Source organism: Podarcis filfolensis, assembly GCF_964270895.1.
Source record: "Podarcis filfolensis genome assembly, chromosome: 4".
Classification (NCBI taxonomy): Eukaryota; Metazoa; Chordata; class Lepidosauria; order Squamata; family Lacertidae; genus Podarcis; species Podarcis filfolensis.
In genome coordinates this window covers 95,703,794-95,726,740 of record NC_139607.1, presented here as the reverse complement: position 1 = coordinate 95,726,740, position 22,947 = coordinate 95,703,794, and the positions used below count along the sequence as shown (strand labels likewise).

The 22,947-nt window shown below is 47.7% G+C and overlaps 2 protein-coding genes across 14 annotated transcripts in view; one reads left to right on the top strand and one right to left on the bottom strand.

Annotated features, from left to right (window-relative positions):
• Positions 1-22,947, bottom strand: part of LOC310761832 (retinal guanylyl cyclase 2-like) — a gene marked incomplete at its 5' end in the record, with an annotated part of 299,090 nt that overhangs the window by 135,387 nt on the left and 140,756 nt on the right. The window lies entirely within an intron of this gene.
• The window catches only part of EMSY (EMSY transcriptional repressor, BRCA2 interacting), a 44,392-nt gene that overhangs the window by 4,314 nt on the left and 17,131 nt on the right, over positions 1-22,947 (top strand). For 6 of the 13 annotated variants that reach the window (XR_014547106.1, XR_014547107.1, XM_083609561.1 and 3 more), the window contains exons 2-15: positions 4,630-4,738; positions 6,166-6,265; positions 7,798-7,872; positions 9,286-9,467; positions 10,880-11,032; positions 12,441-12,700; positions 13,971-14,265; positions 16,226-16,534; positions 16,853-17,002; positions 17,934-18,107; positions 19,395-19,430; positions 20,006-20,142; positions 20,871-21,044; positions 22,288-22,486. Coding sequence is in view for 10 of the 13 variants with exons in the window: in XM_083609561.1 (XP_083465687.1) it covers positions 4,669-4,738; positions 6,166-6,265; positions 7,798-7,872; positions 9,286-9,467; positions 10,880-11,032; positions 12,441-12,700; positions 13,971-14,265; positions 16,226-16,534; positions 16,853-17,002; positions 17,934-18,107; positions 19,395-19,430; positions 20,006-20,142; positions 20,871-21,044; positions 22,288-22,486 (2,314 nt within the window). In the remaining 3 variants the exon portion in view is untranslated. Of the gene's footprint in view, positions 1-3,107; positions 3,237-4,629; positions 4,739-6,165; positions 6,266-7,797; positions 7,873-9,285; positions 9,468-10,879; positions 11,033-12,440; positions 12,701-13,970; positions 14,266-16,225; positions 16,535-16,852; positions 17,003-17,933; positions 18,108-19,394; positions 19,431-20,005; positions 20,143-20,870; positions 21,045-22,287; positions 22,487-22,947 lie in introns of all 13 variants that reach the window. The other 7 variants (XR_014547105.1, XM_083609565.1, XM_083609562.1 and 4 more) reach the window with 3 other exon arrangements.

Here is a 22,947-nt window from a genome sequence, read left to right as displayed (position 1 = left end):
GAGGGAAGTGAGGGGCAGATGGGGCTTGTCTTCTTTGCTTACCCCAGCAAATTATTTGTCAAAATTACAAATGCCTAAATACAGACGGTCATTTGCCCTTGCTAGATTCAACGTGCTGCCATCTGCCTTATTGCAGGGCAGGTTCAACGGTAAACCATACGCGGAACGAGTCTGCCCCTGCTGCTTGATGGAGGTAGAAACTGTCTCTCATGCCTTGTTACGCTGCCGTTTCTATGGGGATATATGCTCGGTATTTATCACTCCTGCTATGCAAAAATCTCCAAATGAGTCTGAACTTCAATGTCTTAAATCCCTGGTAGAGGACAGGGATCCTGAGATCACGTTAAGGGTAGCCAAATTCTGTGTGATTGCCATAAAACTTAGGGAACAAGCTGTGCTATCATAATGATTAAGGCCTTAAATGATAATTTTAGGTTCTATGTTAGTGACTAAGTTTTAATTTATGTATTTTTTAACTGTTGCTATATTTGTAGTGTCCCTGTTATACCTACCGTATTTTTCGCTCGATAACACGCACCTGACCATAACACGCACATCGTTTTTAGAGGAGGAAAACAAGGGAAAAAACATTCTGAATGAAACAGTGGATGTATCATTTTTGTGCTTCATGCTGTGGCCACAGACATGTGATCTGATGGTGAATTTGGGGTGACCCAATGCAAAAATCCTGAGAATCCCTGTGGATCCATGCTTTGTAACCACGTTTTTGCACCATTGCAGCCCCAGGCAACAGTGGGTGTGTGATTTTTGGGGGGGGCAGGCTGTAGCCATGGACATGCTATGTGCTCTGATGGTGAATTTGGGGTGACCCAATGCAAAGATCCTGAGGATCCATGTGGATCCATGCTTTTTAACCACATTTTAAGTGGGGAAGGAAGGAAAAATACAGAATGGACAAGGAGCACGAGAGGGGTGTGCAGAGAAGCAGCTGGCTAAGAATGCAGGAGAGGGGTATAACGGGAGGGAGGAAAGGAAGGCAAAAGTTTTCCCTCACCTACCCACCCAAGCCAGCCAGCTCTCTCTCTCTCTCTCTCTCTCTCTCTCTCTCTCTCCCTCCCTCCCTCCTGCATGTTTTCAGCAGCACCGGAGCACAGAGACGACACTCTGCTTGCCTGGAGGGGAGGGGCTTTCCCTGCTCTTTGTTCCGTTTGAGCAAACACAGCAAGGAAACAGAGGAGGGTGGGCAGTAAGACCCTGAGGCAGAATGCAGGAAAGCAGCCACTTCCTCTTTTCAGGTTTCCCTTCTCCGAGACGCGCGATTTGATTTTTGCCTGATTTTTTTTGCCATTTGGCTCCAGGGACCACACATTCGCTCAATAACACGCACAGACATTTCCCCTTCCTTTTTAGGAGAAAAAATCTGCGTGTTATAGAGGGAAAAATACGGTAATTCCAAATTCAAATGTATCCCTATCGTGTTTTATGACTTCCTTGATATTGTATGTGGGCTGGTCTGTGACCGAAATAATGAAATTCAATTCCCTTTACTCCCACCAGTGCTTGACGGAAGGAGGATTCAGCTTGTGCCGTAGAACCCCCTACCGCCCACCTAGAATCCTGAATTGCCCACTAGTGGGCGGTAGGGACCAGGTTGACAACCTCTGCTGTAGAGGAAAGTGAGGGGCAGTTGGGGGCTTGTCTTCCTGGGAAAGGAGCCCATCTTGGAGAAGGAAGGAAAGCTCTGATCCTAAACCTCTTCTGTCTTGCGGCATATCTCGGGAGAAGAAAAGGCTAGGGAGTAAAAACCCTACACGAATCGGGAGTGGAGTCCCTAGGATGGTTGGATGGTACTTGTACTCTTTCTGGCAACCGCTGCTGCCAAGCTGGTGCCTAACGAATGGCTTGCCTTTCCTTTGGACCACATCAGCGAGGCTGAGAGGGGTGCCCTGTCATCTGGGCAGTCTAGGACCTCCATACACACTGCCCTGGCTTGCGCCCCACTGCCCGATTTTCAGCTATGTTTCTTTTGTATTGTATTTCGCCTCTATTGATGCATTCTGTTTTTTTTTTCTCGTGTGCTGCCTCGAATCTGCTGTCTTAATAAAATTAATGAACAGATCCTTCCCTGCCATGAGACACTTGGCACTGGCTTTCCTCAGAGTTTTGTAGGGCAACAGTCCTGATGTTGTCGTGTGTCCTGCAGACAGAGTCGGGTTAGGAGGGAGCGTGTCCAGAGGGGGAGACTAGGATGCTGCTGTATCTGGAAGCCAAAGTCCTAGGGGGAGCGGTTGAAAAAGCTGGGCATGGTTTTCATCTGGAGAACAAAAGTTTAAGGGGAGAACTGGTCAAGAGGTCCTTACCTGGAGGACCATCATGCAGAGGGTGGAGCAAACTTGTTGCTCCAGACCAGACCAAATGGGTGGAAGATAGCAGGGAATCTGATTTTGCCTAAGCATTAGGGGGAACCTGCTAATGGTATGAACTATTCAGCTGTGGAACGGTCATCTTCAGGAGGCGATGGGCTCTTTTTCACTTGTGGTTTTGAACCAGACAGAAGGTTGATGACAATCTGCCAGGGATGCCGCAGTTGCAGACTTCTGCCGTGAGCCGGGGCTTTGGGCTAGATGGCCTTAGATGACCTTTCCAGCTCTTACCATTCAGCATCGGCCCTGTTGCTGGCATTTCCTTCCTGCATTCCAGTGGCTAGTTTTGTGAGGGTTTTTTTTTCTTTTTCTTTTGCCGTCTCGGGGGTCCAAGTAAGATGAGCGGACGTGAGATGGGTCTCCTTTCTTCCCCAACACTTTGGGAGTCTTTGGTGCCATGTAAAACAGGTCTTTTAGGTTGACCTAACCTAAAGCACCATTGGAGCACCATTTCAAAAACAGCAACAGTCTCATCACCTCCATTTTCTCTCTCCGTGTTATATATGCCTTTAATTTCCTCTTAAGAAATATTATAACTCCCTAGTTCTCTCCCCCCTCCCACCCCCCTGAGTTTTGAGATAAAAGGCAGGCAAGGCCTGTTAAATCCCCTGCATCTCATTTGCACCAGTGTTTTATTTGCTCAACGTTGTTGGCTGTAAATAATTGATTGTTTGGGGATTTGATTTCTTAATTGGTTTAGAATTGAGTCTTTTGGTGTTTCAGAGCAGCCCAGTTTTTCACTTCTGATAAACGAATGCACCGGCTGTTCCTGCTCCAATCTGACCCCTCTGACCTCCCGCCTCCGATTGAGCAGAAATAAGCATGATGATGGTACATGAACAAGAAGCAATGGTATATATATTTTCTACATGAAGTGTCTGTGTGGGAATTAAAGGAAAGAAAATTAGGGACGCGTGACCCTGCACAACAAAGCAGGACTGCAACTGCCATCACCACCACCTCCTGATCTGGGGCTGATGGAAGTTTGAGGCCCACTGATTTGCCATTCCGGCTTTACAATCTAATCTAGTATATAATATAACCAACCCAATGAAAAGCTCTAAAGAGACAAACAATCCCGCCCTCCTGCTCTAGGTAAATCCATTATTTTTTGTTTAGTTTGTTTTAATTTGCTGCATTAATTTTTAATGCTTCATATTTATTTTAAACAGTACGCTTCTTGTTTTTACTGCTCTGCTAGCTGCCCTGGGAAAATAAACATAGGTTGAAGGCACAGCATTTAAACTGCACAAACAGAGAAATCTCAGTACTGTACAGTCATACCTCGGGTTACAGCTGCTTCAGGTTGCGTTTTTTCGGGTTGCGGACCGCTGAAACCCGGAAGTATCGGAATGGGTTACTTCTGAGTTTTGGCGGTCGCGTATGTGCAGAAGCGCTAAATCGTGCTTTGCGCATGCACAGAAGTGCCAAATCGTAACCCGCATGTGCACAGCCATGGATCGCGAACGCTGCAGGTTGCAAACGTGCATCCCGCATGGATCACGTTCGCAACCCGAGCGTCCACTGTACAAAGGACGGATCACAATTTCTGTTTGTGGGTGTAGCAGCCATTTGTTCCCTGAGCTTATGACTTGATTTCCTCTTCCTCCTCTCATGTGCCCCAGTCCCCTTCCTGGCTTGTGACCTGGTGTAGCATAGAGGCTCATAGACTGAGCCATGAATGATGAAGTCCCAGTTCAGATCTTGCCTCTATCATGAATTCACATGGTGGCCTTAGTCAAGCCAATTTCGCTCTGTCTCTTTCTCTCTGCATCTCTGCCTCTGTCTTCCTATCTGCAGTTTGGAGGATAATGAAAGTGACTTACTTTACGTCTGTGCCCATTCCTGGATAGAGAGAGAATCTGGCCACAGTTGTCTATATATTGGTAACTGAGCTAGGCGGACCAATGGTCTGTCCCAGTATAAGGCCAACTTCCTGTGTTCTCTAACTCAAGTTTTTATGGAACATACCCCTTTTGAGGTGGTTCCACAGTCCCAGAGAGTCTACACAGGCCAGATTTCTGCAGCCCACTTCCTTCTAGTCCCAACATGCCCTTGGGGAAAGCGAGGCAGAGAGACTCTTTACCTTTGTGCACCAGGGACTTTGTTAACCACTGTTAAATTCTTCAAACTTTGGTCCCCCCTCCAAGTGGCACAGGTGCCTGGTATTGCTCTGGTGGGTTAGCGTTTGGAATCTGCAACGTCAGCCTGCTTTTCTCTTCCTTTGATTTGTGTCCATTTGCAGGGAGGCTGAGCTCCGTGGGAGCAAACCGACCGGGGAACAATGCCTGTGGTGTGGCCGACCCTGCTGGATCTCAGCAGGGATGAATGCAAAAGGATCCTTCGCAAACTCGGTATGCCTATGGGGTTCTTTGCTGGGGGGGACGGGTCGTCTTCTTTACACTGACCTGACACTGGCTACACATGTCTGAATGAGATCTGGGTCCCCAAGATGGACTGTAGGAATAATAATAATAATAATTTATTTATACCCTTGCCCGCCCCCCAGCCAAGACCGGGCTCAGGGAGGCTAACAACCAATAATAAAAACAAGTTGATTAAAATACAATTTAAAAAAGATTAAAATACAACATTAAAACTTTAGGATGCTACCTCTTCACAGGAGGTGAAAGGAGAAAGAAAGAGGGGGAGGGAATCAAACTGATTCTAAGCCAAAGGCCAGGCGGAACAACTCTGTCTTACAGGCCCTGCGGAAAGAAATCAGATCCCGCAGGGCCCTGGTCTCATGAGACAGAGCGTTCCACCAGGCCGGAGCCAGTGTTGAAAAGGCCCTGGCTCTGGTTGAGGCTTATCTGACTTCCTTAGGGCTCGGGACCTCTAGGGTGTTGCTATTTATGGACCTTAATGTCCTCTGTGGGGCATAGGGCCGTAGGTACGAGGGTCCTAGGCCGTGAAGGGCTTTAAAGGTCAAAAGCAGCACCTTAAATCTGACCCTGTACTCCACCGGGAGCCAGTGCAGCTGGAAAAGCACTGGGTGAATATGCTCCCATGGCAGAGACCCTGTGAGGAGCCTTGCTGCAGCATTCTGCACCCGCTGGAGCTTCAAGGGCAGCCCCGCATAGAGCGAATTACAGTAGTCAAGCCTGGAGGTGACCGTCGCATGGATCACTGTGGCCAGGTCGGGGCGGGAAAGGTAAGGGACAAACTGCATGATGCGGCGAAGGTGGAAAAATGTTGCCTTGGCTGTTGCTGTATGAATGAGGGAACCTTCTAGGGTAATGCTAGAGGACCCCCAAAAATGTGTTTCATCTTAATCGATGTTAGTAGTAAGTCTCTGTATCGTTACTCATGAGGGACTTTTCCCTGTGCTAGCTGACACTAAGTTAATCAGCAAAGCTTTGAGGCTTGCTGTCCCCTTTTTGGTTATTATGTTGTGTTAGTGACAGCAAGCATGTGGTGAAACTTTTCCCACTACTGTATTTTCCCTTCATTAAAGGTTTCCAGTCATAAGCTGGACAGCCACTTATCAGGGATGCCAGAGATCACGGGTAGTGAACCTATGGCCCTGCAGATGTTGGGGGACTCCTTCATCCCCGACCAGCATGACCAGTGGTTAGAGGCAATGGGAATCATAGGCTGGTAATACTTTGAGGGCCATAGGCTCCCCCCTGATGTTGCAGAGGCAGATTTTTCCGCACGTGGTTAGACTAGAGGGCTTCTGAGGTCCCTTACAACTCTATGGTTCTGTGATCTTTTTATTGATCTCTCTTCCCCCCTCCCATGTATTGTTTACTTTTAATCTTTCTCCTTTCTTTTATAGAATTGGAGGCATATGCCGGTGTCATCAGTGCCTTGCGCGCTCAGGGGGATCTCACAAAGGAAAAGAAAGACATCCTTGGAGAACTCTCCAAAGTGCTTAGGTAGATGGAACATTCTGATTTGTGCCCTGTCCATTCAACCCCACAAGGAGTGGCTTGCAATACAACAAAGTACTACAAACCTTAAATGCTTGAAACCCATTAATTCATGCAAGTTTAAAAGCTGCAACGAACAGCACCAAAAAAATAAACACATATATCTAACAGCCAACGGACTGGCAGAATAGCTTAGTTTGCACTGGATTGCTGTTATTTTCTTTTTTCTTTTTTTTTAAATAATATTTATTAAAGTTCAAAAAAGTTACAAAAATGTGAGAGAAAAAAACAAAAAAAAAAGAAAAGAAAAAAGATAAAAAGGAAAAAAAAGAAACAGAGAATACAAAATACAGAAAAATAAAAACAATTAAAAACATTTCCATCTTTCCATGTGGATTGCTGTTATTTTCAATAGAAGGTAGCAGAGAGCTCCGCAGAACAAGCGCCATCACCGAAAAGGCCCTGCTATTCTTTTCTTTCCTATTTATTGATACAGTGCCTGACTTGCCATATGCTGTATGAAAGCTTCTCCTTATTAAATTTAGAACCTCCCCTTTAAGTAATATATAGTGTGGCATGCACAATGGTCAATTAAAATAACATAATAAGATAACACACCACAGGAGAAAACAAAAACAGCAGCCAGTGCAGCATAAAGCCAATTCAGGGCAAAATGCTTTTTAGAAGATGTTAAATGCAGCTGTCTGCTCCCAGTGGGTACCGTCTTTGTTGCTGACCTTGAGAAAATTAAACATGACCATCAGTTACAATATAAAGGAAGACAGTGTCCGTTAAGGATGGTGAATCCTTGGCAAACCATGGTGTCTATTTATTTCCCAAACGCAGTCAGCAGTATCCAGTGGTTCTGTCAGTGCAAGGATTTATGCTTCTGCAGCGATAATTTCTCGCCCTCCTTTCCCCATGTGCACCCTGTGCCCTTTCCAGATCTGCTCCAGAGGGTTGGCGGAAACCCCAGAACAGATTTGGGGGCGCAAGCAGAAATCTTTACATTGACGGAATGCGGTATTTTGCACTACGTTGGATACTATCCACTCTCTGGCTGTGTTGTTGATGACGATGGAAACTTGCAGAAGTTCATTTGAGGAGAAAGGGACCACATGGTACTCAAGAAGACTAGATGGGGAATAAAAACTTGGTCTCGATAAAGGTCCACAAAATGCATAGACTGAAATGTATTTTCAGAACTCCAGTTGAGCAATCTCAGGGATGCTCTTTTGCTGAAAAATGATGACTTCCAAGTTGGCCACAGAGTGCCCTGGGCTATTGAATGTTAGGTTTGTTCCGCTCGTTAATTTTGTGCAGAGACAAGCTTGTTTGTCTGACGAAACAGAAGGGCATTGGGGGACGATATATATCGCATTGAAGTCTGGACAGTTGAACCAGTCTCTGCTGGCAAGGCTAATTAAGCTCCATTATAGCATTGCTTTTGACAGCTATCCATTTCACTTTGATTTTTAAGGCCTTCAAAGCCTTCTGGCTTGTACCTCTGTGTCTAACACTTCGGTGTCTTTCAACAGCATTTCAACAGAAAGGCATCGAGCTGAAGTTCGAAGGGCTGTCAATGATGAGCGATTGACGACGATTGCTCACAAGTAAGGAGGGGGACGTATTATAATCCCTTTAAGTTTTTTTTTTAATCAAGAAATGCAAACTATTAAGTGATATACAAATGTCTGAGATGAACAAATAGAATACCACCTTTGGTTTTCAGAAGTTAAACCTGCAGCCGTGCATGAACAGGTAATATCACAAAAATAACACTGCATATTTGGGATTTGGAAAGAATGAGTTGCTATGCAATTGCTTTATTTGTTTGTTTTTATAAGCCACGTTTTCATATAAAATATCACAAGGTGTAACAGTATTACAATTTTAAAAAAAGGCAGGCACACCTGTGAGAGCTGGTGGACGAGGAATCTTCGGTTCAAAAGGCCCATCTGAATAATACAGTTTTTAGAAGGTGTCTGAAAATGAGGAAGGATGGTTCCTGCTGAACCTCTAGTGGCAAGGAGTTTTGCAGACCCAGCACTTGCCACACTAAAGGCTCGGCCCCTGGTAAAAGCCAACTGAACCTCAGGAGCAGGTTTTAGGAAGGGTGAGAACATAAGCTAAATACATACAGCTATGTCCTTCCAGAATGAGGTTTGAGTGATAGGCGGTGACTTTTTTAGAGGAGAAATGATGGAGAACTGTCATTAGCATTACCCTTGCTTGGCTCCAACTCTGGTTAACTCCAATGGGCCAGTTTTTCTGCAAGAACACTGCTTCTGGTTCTTTCAAACCTACTCTCGTAATAAAAAGGGACATCTCTAGATCTCTCTTTTCAGTGTATTTTGCCCCGTGGTAATTGACACTTGCAATCTGCTAAACAGTACACGTTTAAACTATGGTGTATTCACTGAAGGACTAGGACCCAGTACATTTGGACTTGATCAATTCCCTCTTGGAATATCTCAAAAATTAAAAAAGCGCTCAGCACCTGTGACCTGATCCTTTTAACCGGAAAAGTGAGGGACCTTCCACATCCAAAACTGGTGCCCTGCATCCGAGCTATGGACCCTTCCCCTCCCATGAAATGGCCATATTCTGAATGAGCCCATTGGTCTCTTTCACCCAGTAAATTATACTTTGACCTCTCACCAAGGTTTCGGTCAGAGGCCTTGCTAATGGAGATCATAGCTGTCAACATTTCCCTTTCCTTGCGAGGAATCTTATTCGGAGTAAGGGAATTTCCCTTAAAAAAGGGGAAACGTTGACAGCTATGATGGAGATCCATTTTGAGCAGAAGGTTCTAGGGTCTGGGACTGTCAACAAAGTGTGTGCTCTACCCAGTAGCTAGACGTTTTCCATTTCTGGGTGAATTTACAGTCCACCCCACCGGACGGTGGATTCGGGGAGGTTCACAACACCTGTCTGGAGAGAGATTTTCTGGTTTGAAAGACCTATTTAGGAATGGGAGAATGACTTGGAACGGACAGTTTACAGACCTGCGTGTTTCTCCTTAGTATGTCCGGGCCCAACAGCTCTTCTGAGTGGTCTATTGAAGGCCGCCGCCTCATCCCTCTGATGCCCCGGCTGGTTCCCCAAACCGCTTTCACCGTCACGGCAAACGCTGTTGCCAACGCGGCGCTCCAGCACAACGCAGCCCTCCCTTCCCCAGCAGAGACAGGAAGCAAAGAAGGTGAGGGTAGGTGGCCTTCCTCTCTTTCGGATATTGGGAATGGGAGAAGGATGCTCTTAATGCTTCGAAAGGGACACTGTGCTTAGGCCTTCAACTGGGGATGGGGAACCTCTCTTCCCCAAGCTGTTGCTGGCATACAGATCCCAGCAACCCTGGTGAACATAAGAGAAGCCTTCTGGATCAAACTAATGGCTTCCTGTTCTCACAAATGCCTGTGGGAAATCCACAAGTTTCCAGCAACTGGGCATTCAAAAGCATTGCTGCCTCCAGCTGTGGAGGCAGGGCAGAGCCCTCATGGCCAGCAGCCATCAATAGCCCTCTCCTCCAGAAATTTGTCTCATCAGAGTGGTGCATGCTCTAGTTATCTCCCGCTTGGACTACTGCAACACGCTCTACGTGGAGCTACCTTTGAAGGTGACTCGGAAACTGCAACTAATCCAGAATGCGGCAGCTAGACTGGTGACTGGGAGCGGCCACTGAAACCACGTAACACCGGTCCTGAAAGACCTACATTGGCTCCCAGTACGTTTCCGAGCACAATTCAAAGTGTTGGTGCTGACCTTGAAAGACCTAAACTGTCTCAAAGGCCCCGTATACCTGAAGGAGCGTCTCCACCTCCATCATCCAGCCCAGGCACTGAGGTCCAGTGCCGAGGGCCTCCTGGCGGTTCCCTCATTGCGAGAAGTGAGGTTACAGGGAACCAGGCAGAGGGCCTTCCCAGTAGTGGCGCCTGCCCTGTGGAAACCCCTCCCAGCAGATGTCAAGGCAATAAACAGTTATTTTACTTTCAAAAGACAACTGAAGGCAGCCCTGTTTAGGGAAGTTTTTAATGTTTGATGCTGTATTGTTTTTAATATTCAGTTGCAAGCCACCCAGAGTGGCTGGGGAAACCCAGCCAGATGGGCAGGGTAAAAATAATAAATTATTATTGCTATTATTTATTTGTCTAATCCTCCTTTAAAGCCATCGTAACCATCACTGCCTCCTGTGGACTCTCGATCCTTAAACCTTTGTCACCTATATCAGGGCCCCACTTACTACTTGTATAGAAGGCCCCAACCTTGACCCAACTGCACTGGCTGCCAATTAGTTTCCGGGCCCAATTTGAAGTGGTAGTTTTGACCTGTATTGTCTTAAACGGCTCAGGACTGCTTCTCCCCATATGATCGAAACTGGACCCTATGATCATCATCTCAGGCCCTTTATCGTTTGCTTCCTCCACAAGATGTCTGACGGGTGGCAGTATCCTTGAGCCAGTCACTGCCTCTCAGCCTAACATACTTCACAGGGTTATTGTGGAGGCAGAGTGTGTATTCCACCTCTAGCCCCTTGGAGTGTAGGCTGGAGATGAATGAAGTAGGCAGATGAAAACGCTTCGGTTTGCGCATCATCCTATTCTTCTCTCTCACTCTCTTCAGTTGTGGTTTGCTATTCCTACACAAGCACCACCTCAACCCCGACGTCCACCCCAGTCCCGAGCGGCAGCGTCGCGACCGTGAAATCCCCCAGACCCGCCAGCCCGGCTTCCAACGTCGTCGTCTTGCCAAGTGGGAGCGCCGTTTACGTCAAGAGTAAGTGAGACCGAGGAGAAGGAGGGCCAGGCTCCTCCAGAGGCAGCCGAGGTCTCGAGCATGGCCTGACGGGTCTTTGATTTTGAACGCCATATGCCAGGCCTTCCCCACCACTGCTCACAATGTCCTGCAAGCCTTGGTAGCCGCCCTTTGGGCTTGGCAAAAATGAATGGATGAATGTAAGAATGTGTTTGAAACAGCCAGCAGTTTGAGCTGTGTAAATGGGTAAATGGGTAAATTCAGAGATGCTGATTGGTAAGCATTGGTCAGTCTCCTGGTCTCCTGCAGCCAAATTCCAGGGCCCCACAGCTCGGGGGGGGGGGTGTGTCTCCAAATGACCACCTAGAGAGTAGCAGTTTAAAAAAAAATTATTGAGTTTTCCATTTTAAAAATCCAATCAAATCACATTAAATATTCCAAATTATACATATACATTTCAAATAATCCAAATATTCTGCCGAATTATAAATTTTTTGCTGGGGCTTCCCATGCTTCGAGTTCGGGGGGGCTCTGATCATCTCATATCTCTGCTGCTTTTAATAGTCATTTCTAATTGTTCCTTTAATTCTTCCTGTTGTTTTCCTTCTTTCACTGCCTCTGAGTTGTTTCCACAAGCGAGATGAAGTAAAATGATATGTTTCTGTGTGGATTTACCGTATTTCTTGCACCATAACACGCACTTTTTTCCTCCTAGAAAGTAAGGGGAAATGTCTGTGCGTGTTATGGAGGGAATGCCTGCGGGGGGGGGGGGGATATGCTGCAGTTGTGAGCAGAGGATCCATGGTTCCCCTTCCTTCCCTCCTCCGTGGTTACAAAGCATGGATCCACATGGATCCTCAGGATTTTTGCATTGGGCTACTCCAAACTCACTGTCAGATCACATGTCTGGGGCCACAGCATGAAGCACAAAAATCATATATCCACTATTTCGTTTAGAATATTTTTTTTCTTGTTTTCCTCCTCTAAAAACTACGTGCTTGTTATGGTCTGGTGCGTGTTATAGAGCGAAAAATACGGTAATTGTATGATACGCCTCTGTCCATGCAACATCTCCTCACACGCTGGTATTTCTGCCAAATCCATCCGAAAGTCTTTTCACTGCTGGCAGCCGCCATTTTCTCTCAGTTCCGATGAAACAATTCTAGGTGCCTACTCATTAATTTTCCCAGACCTGTTGCACCAAACATTAGCCTTTCCAGGGGAGATTTACCAAATCAAACTTGAAATACAAATATAGTGACATATTAAGAGCTCACCTCCCCCCTAGAGAGTAGCAGTTGATGAGGTCAGTGGTCAACAGGTTGTGTCTTGGCATGTGGGCCAGCTTGGGCTGGGGAGGTTTGAGCAGCGCTCTGGGTGCATCAGAACAGGGGAGGCTACCGGACTGAAGCGTCTCTCTCGTTGGCAGGCGTGAGCTGCTCAGATGACGACGAGAAGCCCCGCAAACGGCGCCGCACCAACTCCTCCAGCTCCTCCCCAGTCCTCCTGAAGGAGGTCCCCAAGGCCGCCACGCCGGTCACCAAGACCATCACGGTGCCTGTCAGCGGCAGCCCCAAGATGAGCAGCATCATGCAGAGCATAGCCAACTCCTTGCCGCCCCACATGTCCCCTGTGAAGATCACCTTCACGAAGCCGTCGACACAGACGACCAACACCACAACCCAGAAGGTGGGTAGGGCTTTTCGGTATGTGCGGCTTAGAACGAGAGGTTTCCTTAGCCTATAGCAGGCACCCCCAAACTCTGCCCTCCAAGAAACTGTTTATTGTAATATGTAGATAGACAACTTGAGGATCTTTGCAATTTTATAACATGCAGATAGAAATATGTGTTGAGAAAGGAGCTGAGGGAAGTCCGGGGGTGGGGTGGGAGGTTGGGTTTTTTTGTTGGGGGGGGAAATGGAGGGGGAAAAGAATAATAATGTGGATGATGTATTTTTGATAAAACCATTGTGTTGAAATTTCCAATAAAACAACAACAACTCGGCCCTCCAGATGTTTTGGGACTACAACTCCCATCATCCCTAGCTAACAGGACCAGTGGTCAGGGATGATGGGAACTGTAGTCCCAAAACATCTGGAGGGCTGAGTTTGGGGCTGCCTGGTCTACAGTTCCTGTGCAATCCCAGCCACTGTGAAATTGAGGAGCATATATTTCTGGCAGGTGACCCTTCAGAGCTGCCTTCTGTTGCCATTTTGGCTTTCCCAGTCTGGGAAAGAATAGCGGGGGCCGGCCAATCAGAAGTGTGAGGAGCTCCAGTAAGTTTGCCACTCGCATTGCAGTACGCTCACAAATGTGGGGAGGCTGTTTCACCCCGAAACCAGGGTAGAGGCTAAGCCCAGTCCCAGTCTACAGACCAGAAACTGCTTTTGACCCCACCCTGCAACATCAGTTCTGTTTAATTGTTTGTCGTTTTCTCTCCCTGAGTTCCTCTGTTATGTGCTGATGTCTTATCCCTTCAGTAAAACCCCATCCACCACATTTCAAAAGATAATGCTGCCTGCGGACCAGCACACGATTGGTCCCAGAAATAGGGCAGAGTCACAGGCCGCCAACTCCCATACAGCCTGTCTCATAGGGTAGCTGTGCAGGGAAATGAGATAGCCTTGACTCCGGGTGCAACCTCAAGAGCTGCTCCCAAGAAAAATGTCAGGCTGTAAGTAAGTTTTAGTGAACCTCAAGCCTCATCCACGTTTGGCTGCTGCGGCATCAATTTGGAGGTTGTCATTCAATCGCATATTGATAAGCGAATGCAATAATAACCAGTCAGTTTGGGCGACGTGATCTATTGTCACAAAGCCAGTTGAGAGCGATAGCAGCGTTACCTTTACTCTGAATGGACAAATGTTCCTTTGGGGAGCAGACCCCGTAAAACACCAGCGAGGGGCTGTCGGCACAAGGGGTGATGATCGAAAACTTTTTGTGTGCTCTCTTTTCCAGGTGATCATCGTCACCACGTCTCCCAGCTCCACCTTTGTCCCCAACATCCTCTCCAAGTCTCACAACTACGCGGCCGTCACCAAGCTTGTCCCGACGTCGGTCATTGCCTCCACCACCCAGAAGCAGCCGGTGGTCATCACCGCTTCCCAGTCCTCTTTGGTTAGCAGCTCCAGCAGCACCTCTATCAGTGCCTCCACCGGGGTCTGCTCCACCCTTTCCTCCGCTCCCAGCACGGTCGCTGTGACCACCGTGGTCTCCTCGACGCCCTCCGTGGTTATGTCCACAGTTGCACAGGGTGAGATGTTGGCTTTGCATGGGGAAGAGATTGCGACACCCGCTGCCTTGGGTGAAAAGAGAGGTGCAGCTGAAAACTGCGTGCTACATCTCATTAGGGTCTTCCAGGCTTCCTTTGTGTGCTGCACTTACCGTCTTTCCCCGAAAGTACCGTATTTTTCGCTCCATGAGGCGCACCGGACCATAGGGCGCACCTAGTTTTTTTTTGGGGGGGGGGGAATCAAGAAAAAAAATCTCATTTCCCCCTCCCAGCCCCATTGAGCAAAGAAGCCAAGACAGCAAGTGGGATCCATCCGGCTGGCTGTCTTGGCTTCCTCTTTAGTCACGCGTAACCTCTCCAGCTGGGAGAGGCTGCGCTTGGCTTTGGCAGAAGCCAAGACAGCGAGCGGGATAGATCCCGCTCGCTGTCTTGGCTTCATTTTTAGCCACGGTGCTGGGGCGGGGGAAGCCCGAGCTTCCCCCAGCCCAGCCCCCAGAACAGGTCCGGGAGCAGCGGCAAGGTTGTGAAGCCTTTGGAGCGCAGCGCGAGTTCCCGCTGCGCTCCAAAGGCTTCAGATGGCTATCCGCCGGAGCACAATTTCTGTTCTCATCCTGAAGCAAAGTTCTTAACCTGAGGTACTATTTCTGGGTTAGCGGAGTCTGTAACCTGAAGCGTATGTAACCTGAAACGTATGTAACCTGAGGCGTATGTAACCCGAGGTACCACTGTACTTACTAATGTTGGTAATGGGGCAGTTAGAGACAACCCCACTTTCAGTGCTGCAAAAATCCTGGGGCAGCGCACTGCTTCATTTCCACTCTGCGCATGTCCCATAACTTCTGGCTGTTGCAGAAACGGTCAAGTGCCACGCTAGGTGCTGTATTCTTTCCAGTCGCATTTTTATTACTTCTTTTGTTTCTTCCATATTCTAACCTGCAATACGTTAAAAACAACAACATAAGATATAGAGGAAGTGGTGAAAACGCAACTGAAGGCGACGACAGAGTTACATATGTCTAGTCAACATGCGACTGCCTCCATGTGCATCGCTACAACCTGGAAGTGGCCGGGAAAGGGGGGGAAATTGGCTTATGCATGCTCTACCATCGCATGCTGTAACCTGGAATGCAATCCCCATGCAAATTGGGGGTTGCCTGTATAAATGGGTGCTGGATGCAACGGATGGGATGTCTTCAGCCACAAACCCAAAGGCATGCTGCGGGCCACGCGAATGAAACTCAATGGCTGCAGTTTGGGAAGCCTCGGCCCAGTATACCTGAAGGAGTGTCTCCACTCCCATCGTTCGGCCCGGACACTGAGGTCCAGCTCCGAGGGCCTTCTGGCGGTTCCCTCATTGCAAGAAGTGAGGTTACAGGGAACCAGGCAGAGGGCCTTCTTGGTAGTGGCACCCGCCCTGTGGAATGCCCTCCTATCAGATGTCAAGGAAATAAACAACTACCTGACTTCTAGAAGGCATCTGAAGGCGGCCCTGTTTAGGGAAGACTTTAATGTTTGCTGTTCTATCGTGTTTTTAATATTCTGTTGGGAGCTGCCCAGAGAGGCTGGGGAAACCCAGCCAGATGGGCGGGGTATAAATAATATATTATTATTATTATTATGACTACTACTACAGTGGTACCTCTGGATGCAAATGGGATCCGTTCCAGAGCCATGTTTGCATCATGAGCAGAACGCAACCCACGTCTGTGCGGGTCGCGACTTGCTGCGCATGCGCGTGATGTCATTTTGAGCGCATGCGCAAGCGGCAAAACCCGGAAGTAACCTGTTCCATTACTTCCGGGTTGCTGCAGGACGCAACCTGAAAAGATTTAACCCTAACCTGAGGTCTGACTGTATTATTATTACTCGGATCACGTGAACTCAGTGTGGGAGTGGGCACTGGCTGTGACTCAGAGGTTGGTAATGGTACAAAACAAAGGACAAAGCACCAAATAAATGCCTGCCTTCCTCCTCTTTGAAGGAGTCTGCACGTCGGCCATTAAAGTCGCAGCGGCCCGGTTGCCTTCGCCCAAGACCCTGGTGGGGGCGCCGACCCAGATCCTGACACCGTTTCCTAAACAGCAGCAGCAACAACAACAACAGCCGTCTCCCAAGCAGCAGCTTCAGCAAGCCCAGCCGCAGCAGCAGCTAACCCAGGCTTCCCCCGTGGCCGCGCAGCAGCAGCAGCAACAGCAACAGCCTTCCCAGCAACAGCAGCCAGGCCTGCACCCCCAGCAGTCTCCCCTTCCGCCAGGCATCAAGCCCACCATCCAGATCAAGCAGGAATCAGGTACCGATCAGTGGGTTGCTCCGGGCGTTAACCCACTGCCACCATGTCAGGGATTGAGGGAATGAACCTGTGCTGCCAATTCTCGTAGTAGACCAGTATAAAGTAAGCAGCACGTAAGCGGCGCACAAAACGCTACCAAACCATTCTACGTTCTAAATCTCATATTAATAATCCAAAAATTGAGAGAGCTATGTACAAGATTCACTACAGAAGCCACAAACAGAAAACTCTTTGTCTTTCTGTAGCTATCTGGCCTTCCTTTTTAATGTTTGCTTCTTACGTCCACCTCCCACTCGTGATGCCTCTTTTCTTTCCTAGGGGTCAAAATAATCACCCAGCAAGTGCAGCCCAGCAAAATTCTCCCCAAGCCAGTCACAGCAACTTTGCCCAGCAGTAGCAATTCCCCTATTATGGTGGTGAGCAGTAATGGGACCATCATGACAACCAAACTGGTCACAGCCCCTGCTGGTGAGTGATTCTTTCCTATGCTCTGTAGAGGGTGGAAAGCATTTTAAACTTGGGAAATAAGCTTAAATGGTGATGTACCTAGGGCACAGTGAAGACGATTGTACAGTACAGATTGTTTGACATATTTGAATCGTTTTTAGCCTACTTACATGAGAATACAAGTAAGGTTGTGTACTAAAAATAAAAAAAAATACTCCATTCTCTTCGTTATGATGTGGGGCCCACATTAACATGTCGGAGACAAGGATTCCTACCTAGTCTTCTCCCTGACCTGCTGATTTTCAATTTCCAAAGACTTGTGTCTTTGTGTTGAGGAGCATTCAGTCCTGTTAAAGTGGAACAGCCAAGACACCTCTCCACTTTTGCAGAATTTGCAAGGGGTGAGGATGATGATGATGATTAATTGAATTTATATACCGCCCTATACCCGCAGCTCTCAGGGCGGCTCACAGAATAAATGTGAGCATATAACATGCACAGTTTTAGCCTTCTCCCTGACATGCTGATTTTCTGTGTGCAGGGATTTGGCATTTGCACAGAGGGACATTGAAGTGCTGCGATCCCATGTCTGCCTCGCCGAGACCCTAGGCTTGCCACCTGTCCGGGGTTTGTGTGTGCTTATGTGCATGCGCACAGTTTTGGCAGTGTTCACCTCCCATTGGTGTCTATTCATTTAAAACATTTGTAACCTTGCTCTTCAGCCAAAAAGGCTCCTGGAGCAGCTTGGATACAATCAAAACAAGGCCGTCGCTCCCCACAGGCTTGCACAACACACAAGGGGAAAGCAACGGCGGGAGGAGAAGAATCAAAACTCAGGCACCACTTTCTGAACAGCGGCTCATACAATGGCTGAGCTCTGATTCTCAGCTCACAGTGTCGGTTCCTTCCGCTGATGCCTCTGCTGTCTTCCCTCTCCCCCCCTTTGAACCAGGGACTCAGGCGACCTACACTCGTCCGACGGTCAGCCCGTCCATTGGGACACGCATGACTGGCACGCCGGGCGCCGCCACTTACGTCAAAACCACCAGCGGTAGCATCATCACGGTTGTCCCCAAATCGCTTGCTACGCTGGGAGGCAAGATAATCAGCAGCAATATCGTTTCTGGTAGGTAGGCCTGTGTCTCGACAAACGCAGGGACCAGATGGGTCAGTTTGAGTCCGTGGAGCTTCGGCTGGGTTGTCTGTTGTATGTTTGAACAGTGGGCTCCAGCAGTAGGCTGCAAGAAGGAATTATCATTATAATTATTGATGAATTACATTTATATGCTGCCCTATGCCCGCAGGTCTCAGGGCAGTTCACAAGGTAAAATTACAATATAAAAACGCAAAATACGCAATCAAAACAGAAACAGGTGAATAAACCACACACACTCTAACACATAAGATAGAGTTATATAGATATTAATAGATAGTCCCAGGATGGAAAGATAGAGGAATTCCAGGGAAAGTATCTGTTAGGAAATGGGACTTGTCACTGGTCAGAAACTAGACTTAAATATACGATATACGATACGGTATACGATATCTTTATTGTCATTTTCCCATGCAGAACAATGAAATTGAAAAACTACATAAAACATTCAAACCCCCCTAAAAACTCTAAATCCTAGATCCTGGGGTTATTATTACTCAGATTTGATGAGGGAAGTCACAATGTTACAAATAAGGACTTATTAAAATTTTTACCATCAGCACGCTTGACAATAGCTAGAAGGTGGAAAGATTTAGGAGACAACTTGCTGTCTGAATAGTACCAGCAAACTTGAACATTGCATTGAGGGGGAAACTGATGCAATAGGTGAAGTACAAGGAACAGTTTAAGAATGACAAAGAAAAGCTGCAAGCCACGTTTATTAAATACATAGCACAAAAGAAATGTAACTGCCCACCGCTGCCAGCAAGTGACGTACTCTGAAATACGATTGTTTATAGTGTCGTCTTTGTTTACAAAGAAGGAGAATTCCAGTCATAAGTAAAGAAGAGCAAATGTATCACAGTAAGACAGAGACTTAACCAATGCTCTTGACTATATGTTACTCGTACATTTATGACTTGACTATATGTTACTCGTGCATTTATACATATATGCTGTCTTGTTTTTGTTGCAAAACAAAATACGTTTTTAAAAAATAAAAATGGAGGAAGCCCTTCCCTGCTTCCTGTGCGAATCAGCAATAAATCTTTGCAGTAACGGCAGTCGCTGGAACACGCATGGAAACTCCATTTTTCTTTGTAGTCGAAAAGACAAATGAATGCTGATCTGTAACAGTGGCATATTTTTAGTCTGTTTGTATTTTAATTCAAACACCCCCTCCCCCTGGAAGCTGGCAATGTTCTGAGCAAATACCACTGCGTGTAGACCAAGCTGTTGTATTTTCGCTTTTTTTGAAAGGTAACTCCTTGATGAAGACCTATTTCCAACAAAAAGGTACCCAAAACTTGCAATGCTCTAGAAACCTTTGCATGATTCCCCAGCCCCACCCCAGCCCCCTCCATGATGCGTCACAGCACCCCTCACCCTGTGATTTTGCTGGTGTTTTACCGATGACAAGCTGCAAAGCCACATGAGACGACAGGGTCTCCTGTTTTTAACTGAGATCTGCTCTGGCAGGTAAAAAACTGCTTTTCCGGTCAGTTTTTCCAGTTGGACCTGACCTGATATGAGGTTGTGCCCCTGGCCTAGCAAACTGTCCCCTTCCCAGGGTCCCTGTGCCCTCTGGTGCATGCTCTGGAAGCCCCTGTAGCTATAGCTCCCCAGTGACTGCTGGCCAGCTTAGCTCCCTCCATTGCCTTGAGTGGGGAAGCGGTTATGGGTCCCCCTGCCTGGAATAGAGAGAAGGGAGTGTCATTGGTGTTTTCTTGTACTTGGTGCCCCCTAAATGGTGCTTGGATGAGGCCATTTTAAATTGTAATGCCATGGGGGAACCGCAGCAGTAATGGGGCAAGCACTGCTGCTTCTAACCGAACCTCCTTTCTATTTCCCCTCCCACTCGGGCAACCAAGGAACTACGACCAAAATCACAACCATCCCCGTGACGTCCAAGCCCAACGTGATAGTGGTGCAGAAGACGACGGGGAAAGGAACCACCATCCAAGGGCTTCCGGGCAAAAACGTGGTCACGACGTTGCTAAATGCAGGGGTAAGAGAGAGGGAGTGTGATTATCGCTATTTCATCATCATCATCAATACCCGCTGCCTTGCGGAAGAGGCCTCTGGGAGAAGAAAAGGCTAAAGAGTAGACCCTCCTTCTGGCAACTCCTGCAGCCAAGCTGGTGCCAAATGTATTACTCAGATGGTCCATCCTTAAGTTTTGTGTATAGTTTGCTCTCCACTAAGCATGCAGTAGGGACGCGGGTGGCGCTGTGGGTTAAACCACAGAGCCTAGGACTTGCCGATCAGAAGGTCGGTGGTTCAAATCCCCGTGAGGGGTGAGCTCCCATTTCCTGGTCCCTGCTCCTGCCAACCTAGCAGTTCGAAAGCACGTCAAAGTGCAAGTAGATAAATAGGTACCGCTCTGGCGGGAAGGTAAACAGCGTTTCCGTGCGCTGCTCTGGTTCACCAGAAGCAGCTTAGTCATGCTGGCCACATGACCCGGAAGCTGTACGCCGGCTCCCTCGGCCAGTAAAGCGAGATGAGCGCCGCAACCCCAGAGTCGGCCACGACTGGACCTAATGGTCAGCGGTCCCTTTACCTTTAAGCATGCAGTTACAGGGCTTTTAACCCTTTGCATTGCATAGGGGGAAATTGCTTGGTCCCATGCAGGTGGAGTATGAGAGGAGAGCAAGTGAGTTCAGTCACATAATGGGTGTGATTTTTTAATTTTCTGGCCTAGTCTCACCAAGGCAAACCTGCAAGTTTTTTCCTCAGGGAGAGAAAACGATCCAAGCGGTGCCAGCTGGAGCGAAGCCAGCCATCATCACTGCCACCAGGCCCATTACCAAAATGATCGTCACGCAGCCAAAAGGGATCGGGTCTGCCGTCCAGCCAGCTACCAAAATCATCCCGACCAAAATTGTTTATGGGCAGCAGGGTAAAACGCAGGTATGCTTAAGAACTTTGGGCGGGGGGGGGGGGGCAGGGCTAACGTGTTTCACCACCAGCATAAAAATAGCTTTTTAACTCTGCCTTGCTTTGGCGAGCAAGGCCTTCTCTGCACACTGGGTCTGGGCTGTGGCCACTAGATCTCGTGGGAGCGTCCCTGGGCTTCTGGAGCCAGCGTATGGAGAAAGTCTTGCTTCCCCAGTAACGTGGAGAGCTTAACAGCTGTTTTTGGCCCAGTTTTCCTGCTGCAAAAAGAACTTTCAAGCTCTCTACCTTGCTTGTAGGATATCAACCAGCATCTTTCAGCTGTGTATGTTTGAAATCATATTGTGTAGTCCATGGATTTTGCAACCTCCAGTTTTCCAGGACACAATTGCATTTTGAAGTTTGAGGCTTTGACTTAACTGTGGGGCCAGTTCAGCTGTGTAATAATAATAATTATCATCATCATCATCATTTTGATTTATACCCTGCCCTCCCCAGCCAAGACCGGGCTCAGGGCGGCTAACACCAGGTATAAAAACTGTTGAATAAAATACAACTTAAAAACAAGATTAAAGTACAACATTAAAATGCAGCCTCATTTCAGTAGAAACTCAAATCAAAAACTTTTTGGGGATGAAAATGTCAAATCTTCACCAAGGCCAACTATCCAGACTAGTCCTACGTGGGCCAGGAAAAAACCAGGGAAGTCCCCAAATAGGAGTACCATCACATATGGAGAAAGGAAAGAGGGGAAGGGGATCAAGTTGATTCCAAGCCAAAGGCCAGGCGGAACAACTCCATCTTACAGGCCCTGTGGAAAGAAATCAGATCCCACAGGGCCCTGGTCTCATGAGACAGAGCGTTCTACCAGGCCGGAGCCAGTCTTGAAAAGGCCCTGGCTCTGGTTGAAGCTAATCTGACTTCCTTAGGGACCTCTAGGGTGTTCCTATTTATGGACTGTATTTATATTCTTCCACTTTGATTGCTGAGGGCACAATCGGGAGAGATAAAGAGTGATGGAGAGCACTTTTCCCGCTTCCACAAAAAAAGCCTTTCTAAAGAAAAGTCTGAAAAAACAAAAGCCGAATCTTTAGTGGAATTAAACATATGCCTCTGTTTCTGTGGGGAGAACTGGGTCTGGGTCTTGTCCCACCCGGTGCCGGAATGTGGGCCCCAAGAACTTTGCATGGAGATAACGTTGCCCTTGGTGTGAACAAATGTCCACCCCTGCTGTAAACTGTCCCCCCCTTCTTTTCAGGTCCTTATCAAGCCAAAGCCAGTGACCTTCCAGGCAACGGTTGTGAGTGAGCAGACAAGGCAACTGGTCACCGAAACCCTTCAGCAGGCTTCCCGGGTGGTGGAGGCAGGGAACGCTTTGCTGCCAGAGGTGAAAGAGGAGCCCCAGGCGTACACAGACAGCAGCTCTTCTTCAACAGAATCCTCACAGGGTTCCCAAGGTTAAACCTGCATAGATCTCCTAGCATAATGTGGCTTGGGTTGGTTTTTATATTTTCCCGGAGGTTGCATCCCCAAGTTTTGGGGACTTCCGAGCTGAGACTAAATGATCCTAGTGGTTCCTTTGCAATTCAAAACAATTCTGTGGTTCGGACTTCGGGAGCAGATTGGCTTTGGCTGGCCTCATGAACTTGGCTTCTGAGCTTCTCTGCATCCCTGACTGTTCTGCGTGCTCATAAGATGTCCTTTGATCAGGTTGTTAGTGTGCACCTGTCCATGGAGTTAGAATCATAAAATTCTACGGCTTGGACGGTTCCCGTTGGTGGCCAGCCCCTTAGTCCCGGTTACCATGTTTCCTTAATCATAGCATGCAAGCACTTAAAATAGCATGCATGCCCTTAAAAGGACATGCGGCTCCATGCACACCCACAACAGAGCCTGCGCACCTGCTGATGCAACAGTA